Source organism: Melanerpes formicivorus, unplaced genomic scaffold (genome assembly GCF_026170545.1).
Source record: "Melanerpes formicivorus ecotype bairdi unplaced genomic scaffold, bMelFor1.0.p_v2 SCAF_135, whole genome shotgun sequence".
NCBI classification, from domain to species: domain Eukaryota; kingdom Metazoa; phylum Chordata; class Aves; order Piciformes; family Picidae; genus Melanerpes; species Melanerpes formicivorus.
This window is the reverse complement of record NW_027142487.1, coordinates 457653-475198: the sequence shown is the minus strand read 5'-3', so window position 1 is coordinate 475198 and position 17546 is coordinate 457653. Positions and strand designations below refer to the sequence as shown.

At 58.7% G+C, this 17546-nt stretch overlaps 1 protein-coding gene across 2 annotated transcripts in view; it reads left to right on the top strand.

Annotated features, from left to right (window-relative positions):
• LOC137456733 (Na(+)/H(+) exchange regulatory cofactor NHE-RF2-like) overlaps positions 1–16594 on the top strand; it is a 41986-nt gene extending 25392 nt beyond the window's left edge. For both annotated transcript variants that reach the window (XM_068168321.1, XM_068168322.1), the window contains exons 3-7: positions 5730–5906; positions 7683–7836; positions 9793–9836; positions 10491–10553; positions 13099–16594. In XM_068168321.1, coding sequence (XP_068024422.1) covers positions 5730–5906; positions 7683–7836; positions 9793–9836; positions 10491–10553; positions 13099–13257 — 597 coding nt within the window. In that variant the 3' untranslated portion in view covers positions 13258–16594. The remainder of the gene's footprint in view (positions 1–5729; positions 5907–7682; positions 7837–9792; positions 9837–10490; positions 10554–13098) is intronic.
• Positions 16595–17546: the final 952 nt, after the last annotated feature.

Genomic DNA, 17546 nt, shown 5'->3' with positions numbered 1-17546 from the left:
TGGGAAAACATGGGCTGAGGGCAGGGGTGAGAGTGTGGGGTCATGGCTGGGGGAGGGGCTGCTTCTGGCTTGTGAGGAGCAGGTATCTGAAGGGCTTTGGGAGCCCTACCCTTCGGCAGGACCTGGGCTTTTATTAGCAGTGGATGTTCCACTGATGCCCTTGATGCTTCAGTGGTGATTTGGGGTTGCCCTGATGGTCTGGGGGTTGCCTTCTTTGAGGGATGAAGAAGATGAGAGCTCCTGAGGTGGCTTAGCCATGGTGGCCCTGGCAGCAGGAGCTGGCAGCTCACCAGCAGGGCTTGGCCAGCAGTAATCAGCTTGTGAGCTGTGCTCCTCTGGCCATTAGGCTCTGACCCCAGGGCTTCCTTCTGTGGGTCACCACTGTCCCCATGGGCATCCAGAGAGCCACCCTCTGTATGTGCCCCACCACGAGCAGCAGTGGCCAGAACCCTCCTTGTGCCATTGCAAGGGGTTGTTCCCTGGGACCTTGGGGTGTGCAGGGAGCTGTGGATGATCCAGCTCCGTGGTGGCAGTGGGAAGGAGCCTTTCACTGGTTTGGCTCTTGCCACACAGGGCCCATGTGCAGCTGGAGACCCTTTGTGCTGTCCTCAGGGTCCCCAGCGTGGGTGGTGGCCAGGCCAGGTCACAGAACTGTTTTGGTTGAAAGACCTTTGAGGTCATGCAGTCCAACCCTCACAGAGCCCAGAATGAGCCAGGCTGGAAAACACCTTCGAGATCACCCAGCACCACCTGATCAGTCCAACCTCTCACCCAGCACCAAGGGCCTCAACCAGGCTCTTCCTAAACACCTCCAGGGATGGGGACTCCACACCTCCCTGGGCAGCACATCCCAGTGGCCAGTCTCTCTGGGAAGAACTTCTCCCTCACATCCAGCCTGAGCTGCAAAGTTGTTTTAGAATCATAGACTCAGAGCTGTCAGGGTTGGAGGGGACCTCAAGGCTCATCCAGTTCCAACCCCCTGCCATGGGCAGGGACACCTCACACTACAGCAGGTTGCTCACAGCCACCTCCAGCCTGGCTGCAAACACCTCCAGGCAGGAGGCTTCCACCACCTCCCTGGGCAACCTGTGCCAGGCTCTCACCACCCTCATGGGGAACAACTTCTTCCTGACATCCAGTCTCAATCTACCCATTTGTAGTTTTGCTCCATGCCCCCTAGTCTTATCACTCCCTGACACCCTCACCTGCCCCATTTTCCCCCTTTTTCCCCTCAAACCCACAGCACCTGGGCTCTGTTGGAGTCTCCTCCCTCCCCAGCTGTGGTCACTTGGCCCTCCCCACTCACTCCCCTATGTAATCCCCACCAGGAAGGGCAGGAGCCCTAAGCTGAGCCCCTCGGGGCTGGAGGATCCTCCTCTCATCTCTGGTGAGTACCCATGGCCTCCCCATGGTGTGCACTGGGTGATGGTGGTGGTGACAAAAGGCCGGGGGGCCTGGTGGCCCCCCGGTTGTTAGGGCCAACATTGACTCCTCCAATCCCACCCACGGGTGCTGGCTGGGGCTGCTGGCTGGGGCTGAGCTCCTCTGGGTGGTGTCTTGGCTGGTGAGGGTCTTGCCCCTGGCTCTGGGCTGGGTGCAGGAGTGGTGGTGGTGGAGCAGGAGCTGTTCAGGCAGAGGATGTGATGCTGATTGCACTGCAGTGACCTGGAGGCCTGGACTCTGCTCTCATCAATAAATCTCTGCTGTTGTGCCTCACTTTCAGACCATTGCTTCCCCTCACTGCCTCCCTTCAGAAGCAAGGAAGGAAAGGAGGGAAAAAGCAATAAAGCAGATCTGGAGAAAGTATTCACTTATCAATCAGCTCTGAGCAGGAAGCCCTCAGGAAGAGGGGCAGGGGGGAAGGGAGAATCACTTCTTGTGAATCACAAGACCAATGTCATAAGGAACAGACAGGGCAGGGCTGCATCTCCTCCAGGGGGGTTATGTTTCATGGTGCTAAATGCAGAGGGGAAAAACTCCAGCCTGGCTTGGAAGTCTCAGTTACACTTCTGTACAGAGAGGTTGTGAGAAGTGAAGCCACATCCTTCATACAGAACACAGAACTGACCAGCTTGGAAGAGACCTCTGAGATCACCAAGTCCAACCTATCCCCCAGCACCATCTGATCAACCATGTCACCAAGGGCCTCATCTAGGCTCTTCCTAAACCCTTCCAGGGATGGGGACTCCACCACCTCCCTGGGCAGCACATTCCAGTGGCTAACAACTCTCTCAGTGAAAAACTTTCTCCTCACCTCCACCCTAAACCTCCCCTGGCACAGCTTGAGACTGTGTCCTCTTGTTCTGGTGCTGGTTGCCTGGCAGAAGAGCCCAACCCCCTCCTGGCTACAACCTCCCTTCAGGGAGTTGGAGAGAGCAGGAAGGTCTCCCCTGAGCCTCCTCTTCTCCAGGCTAAGCAACCCCAGCTCCCTCAGCCTCTCCTCACAGGGCTGTGCTCCAGACCCCTCCCCAGCTTTCTTGCCCTTCTCTGGACACCTTCCAGCAGCTCAACATCTTTCCTAACCTGAGGAGCCCAGAACTGGACACAGGACTCAAGGTGTGGCCTAACCAGTGCAGTGTACAGGGGCAGAATGACCTCCCTGCTCCTGCTGGCCACACTGTTCCTGATGCAGGCCAGGATGCCATTGGCCTTCTTGCCCCCTGGGCACACTGCTGGCTCCTGTTCAGCTGCTGTCAACCAGCACTTCCAGGTCCCTCTCTGCCTGGCTGCTCTCAGCCACTCTGCCCCCAGCCTGTAGCACTGCCTGGGGTTGTTGTGGCCAATGTGCAGCCCCTGGCACTTGGATGTGTTCAATCTCCTGCCCTTGGACTCTGCCCATCTGCCCAGCCTGTCCAGGTCCCTCTGCAGAGCCCTTCTGCCCTGTCACAGCTCAACTCCTGTCCCCAGCTTGGTGTCATCTGCAAATTTACTGATGATGGACTCCATCCCCTCCTCCAGATCATCAATAAAGATATTGAACAGGCTGGGGCCCAGCACTGCTCCCTGGGGCACACCACTGGTGCCTGGCTGCCAGCTGGCTGTGGCACCATTCACCATCACTCTCTGGGCTCAGCCTCCAGCCAGTTCCTCACCCAGCTCAGAGAGCTGCTGTCCCAGCCAGGGGCTGACAGCTTGCCCAGGAGTTTGCTGTGGGGGATGGTGGCAAAGGCCTTGCTGAAGTCCAGGCAGACCTCATCCCCAGCCTGCCCCACAGCCACCAGGCAGTCACCTGGGCATGGAAGGAGATCAGGTTGGTCAGGCAGGACCTGCCCTTTCTGAATCCCTGCTGGCTGGGCCTGAGCCCTTGGCCATGCTGTGAGTGCTGTGTGATTGCACTCAGGATGACTGTTCCATAACCTTGCCTGGCACTGAGGTCAGGCTGACAAGCCTGGCATTCCCTGGCTCATCCAACTGGCCCTGCCTGTGGATGGGCACCACGTTGGCAGCTCCCAGTCCTCTGGGACCTCGCCAGTGAGCCAGGACTGATGAAAAATGATGGAGAGGGCTTGGCCAGCTCCTCTGCCAGCTCTCAGCACCCTAGGATGGATCCCATCCGGTCCCATAGACTTGTGGGGATCCAAGTGGCTGAGCAGGTCTCTAACTGCCTCACCCTGGATCACAGGGGAGCTATGCTGCTCCCTGGCTCCTTCTGCCAGCTCTGTAGGCCAGCTGTCTGGCAGACATTCTGTCCTGCTGGTAAAATTTGAGGCAAAGAAGGTGTTAAGCACCTCTGCCTTTGCCTCATCTTTAGTTCCCATGTTCCTCTCCGTGTCCACCAAGGAAGAGAGGTTGTCCTTGCCCTCCTCTTGCCACTCCTGTATGTGTAGCAGGATTGCTTGTTGTCCTTCACAGCAGTGCCAGGCTGAGCTCCAAATGGGCTTCTGCCTCTCTAATGTTTTTCCTGCAAGACCTAGCAACATCCTTACACACCCCATGGCTCACCTCTCCTTCCTGCCAAAGGTGATACCTCCTCTTTTCCCCCTTAATTCATTCAGAAGCTCACTGCCCATCCAGGCTGTCTGCCCCAGTGGCTTCTCTTCAGCACATTGGCACAGCCTGCTCTGAGCCTTCAGGACTCCTTTCTGGAAGCAGCTGCAGCCCTCCTGGGCCCTTTGTTTTTTAAGGGCTGTTTCCCAAGGCACCTTCTGAGTTAGTGCTTAAGTAGCCTGAAGGATTCTCATCCTCTGACTTCACTATGGCCCTCAGCAGCACATCTCTGCCTCTTTCAAACACCTCCAGGGATGGGAATTCAAGCACCTCCCTGGGCAGCCTGTGCCAGTCAAAGAATCATAGTGATAGAATGGTTTGGGTGGGAAGGGACCCTTAAAGCTGATCTGGTGCAGCCCCCTTGCAGCAAGCAGGGACAGCTGCAACCAGATGAGCTGCTCTGATTTCCTGGACATCAGCCATGGGTACCCTCAGCTCCCACAGCCCTTCCTGGGCTTTGGAGAACCACTGAGGGCGTTCTGCAGGAGCAGCCCCAAGGTGCTGCGTGCGCGTGGGGCTGGCACAGGCAGGACCAGCCCCTGTGTGGGAGCCCTGGAGCTGCTGCAGGAGGGAGAACATCTCCAGGCATGCTATGGGAAGGAGCAGAGGGTTGGTGTTGCACGGTGCCTCTTGGCCAGGGCAGGAATGTGGAGGAAATTGCTGCGTGGGTTTTTGCTGTGAAAGGAGAGAGTGGAGGAGATTGCAGCATGAGGTCAGGTCTGTGGGCAGGAGGTGTTTGTGTTCATGAAAGATCAAAACTCAGCCACAGGGAATGTTCTCCTGCAGCCACAGATGACAATGGAAACCTCTGTCCCTGAGGTGGCTCCTGCCATGGTGCTGAGCTGTGAGGTGGTGCTGCCCAGTTCATGGCAGGGCTGGTGGACAGAGGACCAGGCTGGGGCCAGACTGTGCTCAGCGGTGCCCAGGGGCAGGACAAGGGGCACTAGGCACAAACTGGAACCCAATAGGTTCTGTCTGAGTAGGAGGAGAAACTTCTTTAGTGTGAGGCTGCTGGAGGCCTGGAGCAGGCTTCCCAGAGAGGCTGTGGAGTCTCCTTGTCTGGGGAGCTTCCACCCCCCCGGGCATTGTGACCTGGGCAAGGTGCTGTGGGTGCTCTGCTTTAGTGGGAGGGTTGGAGTGGATGATCCCCAGAGGTCCCTTCCAGCCCTCCCTGCTGGGGCTCTGTGACAGCAGCAATAAAGGGAACATAATGGAACCTGTGGGCTGGAGGAGACCTGAGGTTTGCTGCTCCACCAGCCCCCACAGAGCACTGTGCAGCAAACTCAGCCTTTCCATTTTACTAGGAGCCATCAGCCATGGGCTTCATCAGCCCAGCCCCTAGAGCCCCTGCTCTGGAGGTGCTCAGCCCCACGGGTGATGCTGGTGTGACCCAGATCAAGGCCGAGGCAGTCAGGCTGCTGCGGTGCCTTGAGGAGCGCCAGGGCTCGGCTGCTGCTGGGGGCAGGTCTTGGTGGCTGGGTGGATTTTGTCTGGGCTGCTGCTTCTGGTGAAGGAAATGGATTTTTTTGTTTTGATTTTTCTGGACTGCCTTTGGACAATTGATTGTCTAAAATAGGCTCAATGAGAGGAAATTCATTTGTTAGGCTGTCCCCGCTCGGGGGTCGGGAGGACGAGGTGCAGATACGGAGCTTCCTCGGGGGCTTTGTTCCTGGCTCCGTCTGTTCTAGAGCAAGCCCCAACCCATCCATCAAGGCTTTTGTCTCCCCTCCTCCTTCACCCAGGATTTAAATGGGCAGAAGGATCTGTGCCCACGTCTCTGCCACCTGAAGAAAGGTCCCAACGGCTACGGCTTCAACCTGCACAGCGAGAAGTCGCGGCCGGGGCAGTTCATCCGCTTGGTGGACCCCGACTCACCGGCGGCCAGAGCGGGGCTGCGGCCCCAGGACCGCCTGGTGGAGGTAATGCTGGGGAGGCTTGGAGCATCTCTGCCTGGAGAGGCTCTTGGGGTGTCCTTGGCACACGCCACAGGGGTTCAGTCCTGCCCAGCCTGGCGGGAGCAGCCAGGTCTCGTCCCGGTCTCGTGGGTTGGGTCAGGGCTGCTGGGAGTGGAGAGGTCTTTGGGAAGCCTGAGACAAAGCTCCATCCCTGACATTTCCTATCAGCTCCCCTCTTACTCCCCTGATGCCCATTGGACTTGTGTGGGCACTTGGGCAGTGGCTTTGTGGCCCTCAGCAGCTCGTTCCAGCCAGGCACTTGTGGGTGCTGGTGTCTGGGTGGTGTTGCTACCTCTAGTTGGCATGAAGGAGGGTGGCAGTGGGTGAGCTGCTGCCCCTGTGTCCCCTTGGGCAGCAGGATTCCATGGACAGATGGAGTGCCTGGTGGGTGCTTTGGCTGGAAGAGTCTTTTAATGTCCTGGAGTCCAACCCTTACCCCAGCACTGCCAGAGCACCACCACCCCATGGCCCTCAGCACCACAGCTCCAGGGCTCTGAAACCTCTCCAGGGATGGGGACTGCACCACTGCCCTGGGCAGCCTGGGACAGGCCTGGACAGCCCTCAAGGGGAAGAAATTGAGAGCTGGGGTTGTTCAGCCTGGAGAGAGAAGGCTCCAGGGAGACCTGGTGGTCCTTCAATACCTAAAGGAAGCTGGAGGCAGAGGTTTTAGCAGGGTGTGGTGGGGTTGCCCTCCCCTCCCAGCACCCCCAGCAAGCCCAGGTCAGCAGCACTGGGGGGCATCAAATATTTATCCAAGCCCCAAAGAGCAGAGGTGGAGGAGATCAGGTTTCTGAGCTCTCCAGCTCACCCTTCACTGCTTTGTGTGTGCCAGGAGCTCTGCCAAGCTCTGATAAATAAATAAGAGGAGCCTGGCTGTGACACTGCGCTGCCAGGAGCGCTGCCACCGGCCTCCCGCTGCTCCCAGCATTAAACTTTCAGGTGCTGGGGAAGAGAGGCAGCAGCTCCCACGGGGCTGCAGAGCAGGGGACTGCCTGGGCCTTCAGGACTCCCTGGGGCTGGCTTCTTCCAGGAGTGCAAACTCCTTTCCCCTCTGCAGCTGGCAGGAAGGGCCATGGCCTCATTGCCACGGGAGGGTTTGGGGTTCACCCTGAGGTGAGGACACCTCCATGCCCCTGCAGCACAGAGATGAGACTCAGCTCCTAGAACAGGAGGAAATGGCCTCGAGGTGCACCAGGGCAGGTTTAGACTGGACACAAGGAACAATTTCTTCACTTTGGGTGCACCCAAAGCATAGGTGGGGTTTGGAATCACTGGGGGCAGCCAGAGCATTTCAGCAGGACATGGTCTGAGGCCTGTGATGCCTGAAAGATGTTTGGGGTGAGGGCAGAGCTGGACCTATGCAGTAGCATGAAGGATGCTCTGGCAGAGGTGGTGTTGGGGTGGTAGGAGCCCATGGCTTGCTCACAAAGGGGGAGGAAAAAGCCTGTAAAGCCTTCCTGTCATGCAGCCATAGGCTCATGGTGGTTGGAAAAGGCCTCCCAGCTCATCCAGACCAACCTTCAGCCCAGCACCGCCATGGCTATAAACCAAGCCCCGGAGCACCCTGGCCACACGGTTCCGGAGCAGCTTCGGCCAAGGGGACTCCACCACCTCCCTGGGCAGCCAGGGGTTCAGAAAGGCCAACTGCATGCTTTGGGTGGTGAGGAGGCTGCTGCAGGGGTGTGAGCTGGGCCAGCTGTGCTGGGCACCTAGGGCTGGCTGCTGATGCCCTCTCTGCAGGTGAATGGGATGAACGTGGAAGGGCTGCGGCACTCCGAGGTCGTGTCCCACATCAAGGCCAGGGAGCACGAAGCCAGGCTGCTGGTGGTGGACCCTGAGACAGATGATTACTTCAAGAAGCTGGGGGTGACCCCCACAGAGGAGCACACCAAAGGTGAGGCTCTGGTGGCTTTCCCTGGCTGAGCCTGCACTGTGACTCAGCGGCCATGGGTGGGATTTGGGATGGCAGGGAGGGTCTCATTTCCTTCTGTCTCATCCCTCAGTGGCTTCCTGAGCACCACCCAGCTGTTTGTAACCGTGAGAAGGTTTCCTACTGCAGCCCCACAATAACTCCTGATCTTCACAGAGTGAAGAATTCACTTGGGAAACTGCTGCCAGTGTGGCTGAGGCAGAGGGTGGTGGGATGTGTGATGATGGGGAGCTGGGTGAGCAATGAGCCCACAGAGGGATGTCCAGGTGGGACCAGTCTGTCTGCTTGGGCTGAGAAGCTTATTGGACATCTGTTCCTTCAGCACCTCTGGTTTTGGCTGCAGCATCCATGCCCTGGGAGGCAGAGGGTCTGGCACTACAGAATGACAGAATGATTTGGGTTGGAAGAGACCTTTAAGGTCATGGAGTCCAAGCCTTACCCCAGCACTGCCAGGGCAGCACCACCCCATGGCCCTCAGCACCACAGCTCCAGGGCTCTGAAACCCCTCCAGGGCTGGGGACTGCACCACTGCCCTGGGCAGCCTGGGCCAGGCCTGGACAACCCTCATGGGAAAAAATTGTTCCTCATGTCCAACCTAAGCCTCCCCTGGGGCAACTTGAGGCCATTGCCTCTTGTCCTGTCCCTTGTTCCTTGGGAGCAGAGCCCAACCCCACCTGGCTCCAGCCTCCTCCCAGGGAGCTGCAGAGAGCAATGAGGTCTCCCTCAGCCTCCTCTTCTCCAGGCTGAACACCCCCAGCTCCCTCAGCTGCTCCTCCCCAGCCCTGTTCTCCAGACCCTTCCCCAGCTTCATTCCCCTTCTCTGGACCCCCTCCAGCCCCTCAATGTCCTCCTTGGGGTGAGGTGCTCAAACCTGAGGCCATGATTGAAGGTGTGGCCTCTGTTTTCATGCCATGGTGATCACAGGGGTGGTTCTTGCAGGAAATGTTTTCCTTGCAGCTGAAACCTGGCAGAGAAAGCTGCCTGTCCACTCCCCAACCTGTTGTGCAGCAGCTCCTGGCTGGGGAGGGAGTGGGACGCTCCCCAGCCCTGCTGCCCCTGGCTGAATGGGCAGCTCTGTGCTCCCAGCGCAGCTCTGTGCTCCCAGGACAGCTGTTCCTTATCTGATCTCCACCCTGGATGCTCAATGGGGAGGTTTGTGCAGAGAGCTGAGGGCAGACAATGCTGAGAAGAAGCTGCTGGGGCAGGAGCGGTGTCAGATGCTCCTCGGTTCAAGGAGGAGCTGGGGCCAGAGCTATCTGCTGGCACCAGGGATAAAGGAGCCCTTGTGCCCGGGGTGGGGACCCAGCCAGGGCATGGGTGGCTGCAGCTCTGCAGCTGATGACCAATTCTGAACCTCATCAGAGATCCAGAGTTGGGTCTGCCTGGCCAGGGGTGGCACCTGTGGGGGTGATGTGCCCTGGGCTGTTCTGTGGTGTGCTTGCAGGACAAGAGGAAATGATAACCACACTCTTTAGTCAACCTGCTGGGACCTCAGCTGACAAAGCCTTGGAGCTGACCCAAAGCACCTCTGTGTTTAGCCAAGGAGTGTTGTGGGTGTTGGTCTTCCAAGGAACAAGCCATAGAACAAGAGGAAATGGCCTCCAGTTGTGCCAGGGGCAGGCAGTTTCTTCCCTGGAAAGGTTCTCCAGGCCTGGCCCAGGCTGCCCAGGGCAGTGGTGCAGTGCCCAGGGCAGTGGTGCAGTCCCCATGCCTGGAGGGGTTTCAGAGCCCTGGAGCTGTGGTGCTGAGGGCCATGGTTGGTTGGTGCTGGACTCTCCACACCATGGGTGCAGAACAGACTTTGCAAAGTGGACTCTAAGCAGAGAGCCTCCAGGCAGTGCTGAGGGGCTCTGCCTTGGGCCCATGGCCACCAGTCCCTCCTGAGTGTACTGACCATCTGATGCCACCCTGTGCCCACAGGTGTGGTGCCTCAGCCCATGACCAATGGATCTGCACAGACTCAGGTGAGGCCTTGCCTGCTCCAGGATGCTCTGATACCAGGGTGCTGCCTGGGCAATGCCCCAGCTCGGGGGGGAGCATGCTGGGGGGTTCAGGAGGGGTGTGGGGGAGATGCCAAGCTCCTGGCATGCTGGGTTCCCTCGGCTCCCACCTTGGCATGATCCTGGCACGAGGGATGCTCATCAATGGCCTCAGGCTCCTGTCCCCTTGGCTGCTGTGACCCAGCCTGGCCGCTGCTGGTGGCCCTGAGCTGCTTCCTGCTGCAACTGCAATTGAGGGGTGGGAGGAGGCTGCTTCCAGCCCCATTCCAGGGCTGTCCCCAGTGATGGAGGGAGGAGGGCTGAGGGCCAAGGTGTGCCCAGCAGGGGGGTGCAGGAGAGCAGTGGCAGCCAGGCACCTCCTGTGGGCAGGGTCAGCTCCAGGCTCTGTTTCTGTCCCGGGACACACCAGACACAGCACTCTGCTGCTCAGGGGGCTGCAGTGAGCTCTGCCCCCAGGATGGAGCAGTCCTCTGCCTCCTGCCTTCTTTTCCTCCTCTTTTGGTTTTGCTTCTTTAATTCTTTTTTCCTCTTTTTTTTCTGCTCCCTCTCCCCTTTGCCCTTCCCTTTGTTCCACTCCTATCTCTGTGCAAACTGAACTAACCTTTTCATTTCTGATAGCTGAACGGAGGATCCACATCTTCATCTCACAGTGACCTTCAAAGTCCTGGGAAGGAGTCAGAGGTAAACCCCCAGGCCCTCCCCCTCCCATTCACACAGCCTAGCAGGTACCTCCCTGCCCCATGGTGCTGCCCAGTGCTGCCCTTCCAGGCACTTCACTTTTATCTCACAGGGGCACTCTATCCATCCAGAGTTTTCTTTCATCCTTTGCATGATGGATGCAGACCTGGGGCTCCACAGTTCCAGGACAGGGAACTGCTGGAGAGAGCCCAGGGGAGGCTCCAAAGCTGCTGAGGGGCCTGGAGCAGCTCTGGGAGGAGCAGAGGCTGAGAGCCTGCAGAAGAGCAGCCCCAGAGGGGAGCTGAGCAATGCTCAGCAAGAGCTAAAGGCTGGGGGGCAAGAGGCTGGGGCCAGGCTCTGCTCAGTGGTGCCCAGGGACAGCACAAGGGGCAGGAGGCACAAACTGGAACCCAGGAGGTTTCATGTGAAGAGGAGGAGAAACATCTTTGGTGTGAGGCTGCTGGAGGCCTGGAGCAGGCTGCCCAGAGAGGCTGTGGAGTCTGGAGAGCTTCCAACCCCCGCTGGGCACTGTGCCCCTGGGCAAGCTGCTGTGGGTGCCCTTCTTTGGCAGAGGGCTTGGACTGGGTGGTCTCCAGAGGTCCCTTCCAACCCCCCTGTGCTGCATCCTGTGAACTGGAGCCATGAGCTGTCAGCAGCTGCTGGTTCCAGTGCAGAGGTGACCGCACTGCTGGGTCAGTAACCCCTGCAGGTGGCTGGGCAGGGGCTCAGGCCCCTGGGGATGACAAAGCTGCTCTCCAGAGATGTTCTGAGCTGCCAGAGATGTTCTGAGCATGGCCTCTGCCAGCAGCAGGTCTCATATGAATGGGAGTGAATCCATGCTCAGCCCTGGCTCCAGGCTGTGCTTGTCCCATCGGTCAGCCTGACCTCAGGGAGGAGGTGGCACTGCCCCAAGCTGAGCAGAGGAGGAGGGCACAGGACAATGGCAGCAAGGTAACTGGTGCTCTGTGGGGCAGTGACTCTGCTGCAGTGGTTTGAGGGAAGGTGTCAGGGGAAAGGAGTCTACAAGAGCTTTGGATCTTCAGTGTAATGACAGTGAGGAGCTGCAAGGCACAGGGCAAGAGGTGGAACTTGGAGCCCAGAGGGCAGGAGGAGCAGAGCTGTGAGTTTCCAGAGGCCACACATCTGATCAGAGGCTAGAACACCTCTGCTGTGGGGACAGGCTGAGGGAGCTGGGGCTGTTGAGCCTGGAGAAGAGAAGGCTCCAGGGAGACCTTAGAGCAGCCTTCCAGTGCCTGAAGGGGCTACAGAAGAGGTGGGTGGGGAGGGACTTTTGACAGGGGCTGGGAGTGACAGGATGAGGGACAATGGTTTGAAACTAGAGCAGGGGAGATGTAGATTTGACATCAGGAAGAAGGTCTGAGGGTGTTAGGACACTGGAGCAGGCTGCCCAGGGAGATGGTGGAGGCCTCATCCTTGAAGGTATTCTAGGTCAGGCTTGAGGGGGCTGTGAGCAGCCTGCTCTAGCAGCAGATGTCCCTGCTGGCTGCAGGGCTTGGACTGGATGAGCTTTCAAGGTCCCTTCCCACCCAAACCAGTCTGTGTTTTGATATCTTTAAGGTCTTTTCCACCTATGACTCTAGGACAGCTGGAGCAGGAGTGCCCATGCAGCTCCTCTGAGCACCCAGAGCCCCTACAACACCCCAGGCACCAGGGGTGGCCAGGAGCCTGCAGCCCAGCATCCCCACTCCTCTAGGGCCATTCAGTGCGACCTGTCCTGCTCCAGTGGCTGCTGCTGCCCAAGGGCAGTGGTTCCTCTCGTGGAGTCACCTCTTGGCTGTTCCAGAGAGCTCTCTTCTACCCCTGCCCCAGAAACCAGAGTCCCTGTGGGTGGCAGGGGTTTGGCTGTGGCTCTTCCCCCAGCTCCTTCAAGCCACCACCCTGAGGAGTTTGCATTCCTTAGGCAGAGCAATACTGGAGCCACTGTGGGAGGCCTGCCCATGGCTATCAGCAGGGCTTGTGAAATCAGGGTTTGGAGTTTCATCTGTGTGGTGGAGCAGCCATGTGAGCAGGCAGGTTTGAAATGTTCCCTTAGAACTCAAGGTCCCCCTGGTATGTGCTTGTCCTCTGTGGGCATGACCATGCAGCTCCAAGCTGCACAGTCATGGCCACTGAAAAGGTGCCAGGCTCTGCTCAGTGGTGTCCTGAGCAGGACAAGGGGCACGGAGCACACACTGGAACCCAGGGACCTTAAAGCTCATCCAGTGCCAACCCCCTGCCACGGGCAGGGACACCTCCCAGCAGCCCAGGCTGCTCAGGGCCTCATCCAGCCTGGCCTGGAACACCTCCAGGGAGGGGGCAGCCACAGCCTCCCTGGGCAGCCTGTGCCAGAGTCTCCCCAGCCTCCCTGGGAAGAATTTCTTGCTCCTCTCCAGCCTCCACCTCCCCTCTTAGTGTCACTGCCAACCTAGCCCTCCCCTGGCAGAGCCTGAAGCCATTCCCCTGTGGCTGGGTGGAGGTGCTGCAGCACACCATGGCGCTGGTGGGGCTGCTGCCAGGGGCTCAGCTCTTCCCTGCCTTCCCCACGCAGGATGGAGAGCTGGAGAAGAAGGATCCCTTCGAGGAGAGCGGGCTGAGCCTGAGCCCCACGGCTGCCGAGGCCAAGGAGAAGGTGAGGGCCAAGCGGGTGAAGAAGAGAGCTCCCCAGATGGACTGGAACAAGAAGAAAGAGATCTTCAGCAACTTCTGAGCCTCCTGGGGGCTGCCAGCCACTGCCCTGCCCCGGCCCGGACCCTCCTGAGGGGCCTGCGCCCTGCCTCAGTGAGCTGCTTTGTGCTCTGCCCTCCGCCGGCCGCCTCTCCCCGGAGCGCCTCAGAGCCCTCCCTGGTTCTCTTCTGGGTTTATCTCCTTCTTGTTGCTATTTTTTATGATTGTTGTTGCTGTTACTGTTGCTCACCAGCGATTCTCCTCAGACAAATGCGACCAAAGCTCCTTTCCCTGCTTGCTCTTGGCCCCGGCTGCCCACCGTCCCCTGTTCCTCTGAGAGGGCCCTGGGAGAGTTCCCTGCCTGCAGCCTTGAGGCTTCTGTTGCCTTTTTGAATTATTGTTATTGTTATAATAATTATTGTTTGGGATGTTTGTTGCAGGGGTGTCCCAGGCTGAGCCCCATGGGATGCCCTGTGCCCCCACTGCAGTGGGCACCCGTGGGGTGGGGTGGACCTGGCCCTGGCATCCTCCCTCCAGCAGCTTGGCTGCAGCATGAGCTCCTCACAGGATGGGACATGGACAGTGCTTGGGATCACTCTTGTTGGCTTTGCTGTTGAGACAAGCAGAGGAGGATTGTTGCCTTTGAGGTCACATCTGCTGCCACTCAGTGCTGGAACTTTGCTCCCCACCAGTGACTTCTGCCCCAGCAAGAAAAGTCTCCTTTTGATCCCTGACAGCTCTGCAGAGGGGAGAGGGCAGGACTCAAAAGCAAACCCCACACCCAGTGCCACAGCTCTCACCATCTGCAGCTATTGATGCGGTGGAGGAAGGTGGGGAGTGGGGCAAATCCTGCCCCACTGGTGCTGCCAGCCTGGCTCCAGCAGCCTCCTGAGAAGAAGAGAGCTGTGAGATGCCACCAAACCTCCTTGGACAGACATGGAAGCCTGCACACTCCGATGTGTCTCCAGGGAGGAGCACAGGGATCCAGCTCTGGCTGTGGGTTTGGGCAGGAGGGCTCAGCCATGGTTGTGTCTGGGTCCTGAGGCAGGGTCTGGGTCCCATCTAATTTGTTCCTCCTGGCTTGGGATTTGATGCCTCCAGCCTGTGAGCCGCTCCATGGGCAGGGAGGGTGACTGAGAGGTCTCCATGGGGCTGGCAGGGGTGGGCAGTTGCTTTGGCTTTCTGTGGAACACCAGCTCCTGGTGTCAGAGCCTCAGTGCTACAGGGGAAGCTCAGTTTGGCTCCTTACTGCTTGCCTTGGGCTGGCAGTGAGTACAGGTGGCTAAGCTGAGCTCCAGCCCTCTGGGAGGCTGCAGAGGTCAGGTACCAGGGCAAGGTCCTGGCTGTGATGGGGCTGATCCTCCCTCCCATGCTCCAGCAGCTCCCCAAGCCCATCGGGGGGTGGATTCAAGCTCAGATGCCAGGGCAGCAGTGGGAAGGGACAGGGCACAGCAGGGCAGTCAAGCACAGCGATCCCTGGGACACCACAGATTCCATGGGGGGGCTGGAGGGGACCTCTGGGCATCACCTGCTTCAGCAGGGCACCCACAGCAGCTTGCCCAGGGGCACAGTGCCCAGGGGGGGATTGGAAGCTCTCCACAAGGAGACTCCACAACCTCTCTGGGCAGCCTGCTCCAGGCTCCAGCACTCTTCAAGTGAGGAACTTCTTGTGGGTGTTGTACACCCAGAGCTGTGGCTTCACAGCCAGTGGTGGACAGGAACAGATTGCCCAACGGTGGGGCTGAGGCCCCATCCCTGGGGACACTCGGAGTCGAGCTTGCTGTGGCCCTGAGCAGTGTGCTCCAGGTGGAGGCGTCCCTGCTGGCTGCAGGTGGCTTGGACAAGAGGCCCTTGGAGAGTCCCTTCCAGCCCAGTGGATTCTGTGGCTTTGCCCTGTGTCCCTCCAGCCCTCTGCTGTTACAAGCTGGTGGCTTTGGGTGGCACTCAGTGCTGTGGGCATGGGAACAGCTCTGAGTGATTTTCTGCAGCATTGAGCTAACAGGTGCCTTGAAGAACCATTTCCTGCTCCACAGCAGCAGGTTGCAGTCAGCTTGGGGCAGAGGGACTGCACCAGGGGAGCCCAGGATGTCTGGCTTAACCATGGGAAGCAGCTGATGCTGGGAGCTGGCTGGCAGGAGAGCATGGAGAGCCTCCATGGAGCCTCCATGGAGATCAACTCTTTGACAGTTGTCTTGCAGGAATGTTGATGAGCTGAGCAGGGTGAAAATAATGACTTTGGAGAGGAACTGGTGCAAGTGCTTGGCTATGGGGACAGGAATGGCAGTGGGATGACAGCTCAAGATGTGGGAAGTTGGCATCCATCCAGGATCTTTGTGATCCAGAGGAGGGTCACAAAGATGCTCAGGGGGCCTGGAGCATCTCCTCTGTGGGGACAGGCTCAGGGAGCTGGGGTTGTGCAGCCTGGAGAAGAGAAGGCTCCAGGGAGACCTTAGAGCAGCCTGCCAGTACTTGCAGGGGCTCCAGGAGAGCTGGGGAGGGACTTGTGACAAGGGCTGGGAGTGACAGGGCGAGGGGTGATGGCTTTGAGCTGGGAGAAGCTGGATTTAGATTGGACATCAAGAAGAAATTCTTGCCCAGGAGGGTGGTAGGACCCTGGAACAGGCTGCCCAGAAAAGCTGTGGAGGCTCCAAGCCTGCAGGTGCTCAAAGCCAGGTTGGATGAGGCCTTGAGCAATCTGCTGCAGTGGGAGGTGACCCTGCCCAGGGCAGTGGGGTTGGAACTGGATGATCTTTGAGGTCTCTTCCACCCCACCCCACCCTCTCCCTGGCTAATAGGATTCTGTGATTCTCTCCTCCCCTTCTCCCACTTCCCAGATCTGCTCTTTTTCTGTCGTCCTATGATCCCCCAGCTGTGGTTGGAGCTCCTCTCAACCTTTGGGAGGAGCCCTTCTGCTGTGCTGTTGCTTCTTGTGCCTGCATAGCCAAGCCCCAGGCAGTGCCCTGGGCTGTGCAGGGCAGAGTGTTCCCTTTCCCCCTCTGCTCCCCGATGCATGTCAGGGAGCAAGAGCCACTTGTAAGCACCACGGAGCCTGGGCTGCTGCAGTGGAAAGAGAGGGAGGGGGGAAATAAAGGGTGGTGCAGTTTGGTCTTTGTCTTGCCTGCAGATCAAAAGGAATCAGGTGTGCAGATGTGTACTGATAAGATTCTAAACTCTTAATCTCTGCTTAGGCCAAGGAGCTGCTCCTGGTGCAAGCACTCAGTGTATCCTGGCATCTGGTAGCTCCCTCCTCATTATCCAGTTCCTGTACATGTAACTTGGGAAAGAAAAACAAGTAACAATCCCTGAGTGTGAGGCTGTCAGCTGCATGCTGCAGGCCTCCTGCACCTGGCACTGGCAGTAATAAACTCGGGTTGCCCACAGCCTGGCTCCTGCTCTGCTCCTTCTGCAGCAGGGACTCGGTGCTTCACCAACCTCCCTTCCTCCCCTGAGCCTTCAGAGCTGAAGGCATTCCTTTGAAGCTCTACCATGAAGCCAGTGCTGCCCTTTCTTGGAAGGATGGAGCACAGAGGGTGCTGCTGTCCTCTGCCAGCTGCTGAGGCACCCAGGGGCCTGGCTGCCATGGCCACTGGAACCCTTGCTGGCACACAGAGCCCTGGCGCCTGCATCCCCAAAGGGCACTTGGGTGGTGCCCTCCTGATCCTGGCTTCTGAAGCCTTCAGTTCAGAATCCCAGCGGGGGGGGCTGGAAGGGACCTCTGGAGATCACCCAGTCCAAGCCCTGCTCCAGCAGGGCACCCACAGCAGCTTGCCCAGGGGGGGTTGGAAGCTCTCACAGTATCACAGTATTGCCAAGGTTGGAAGAGACCTCGAGGGTCATCGAGTCCACCCTGTCACCACAGACCTCATGACCAGACCATGGCACCAAGTGCCACATCCAATCCCCTCTGGAACACCTCCAGGGATGGGGACTCCACCACCTCCCTGGGCAGCACATTCCAGTGGCCAACAACTCTCTCAGTGAAGAACTTTCTCCTCACCTCCACCCTAAACCTCCCCTGGCACAGCTTGAGACTGTGTCCTCTTGTTCTGGTGCTGGTTGCCTGGGAGAAGAGCCCAACCCCCACCTGGCTACAACCTCCCTTCAGGGAGTTGGAGAGAGCAATGAGGTCACCCCTGAGCCTCCTCTTCTCCAGGCTAAGCAACCCCAGCTCCCTCAGCCTCTCCTCACAGGGCTGTGCCCCAGACCCCTCCCCAGCCTCATTGCCCTTCTCTGGACACCTTCAAGTGTTTCGATGTCCTTCTTGACCTGAGGGGCCCAGAACTGGACACAGGACTCAAGGTGTGGCCTAACCAGTGCAGAGTACAGGGCACA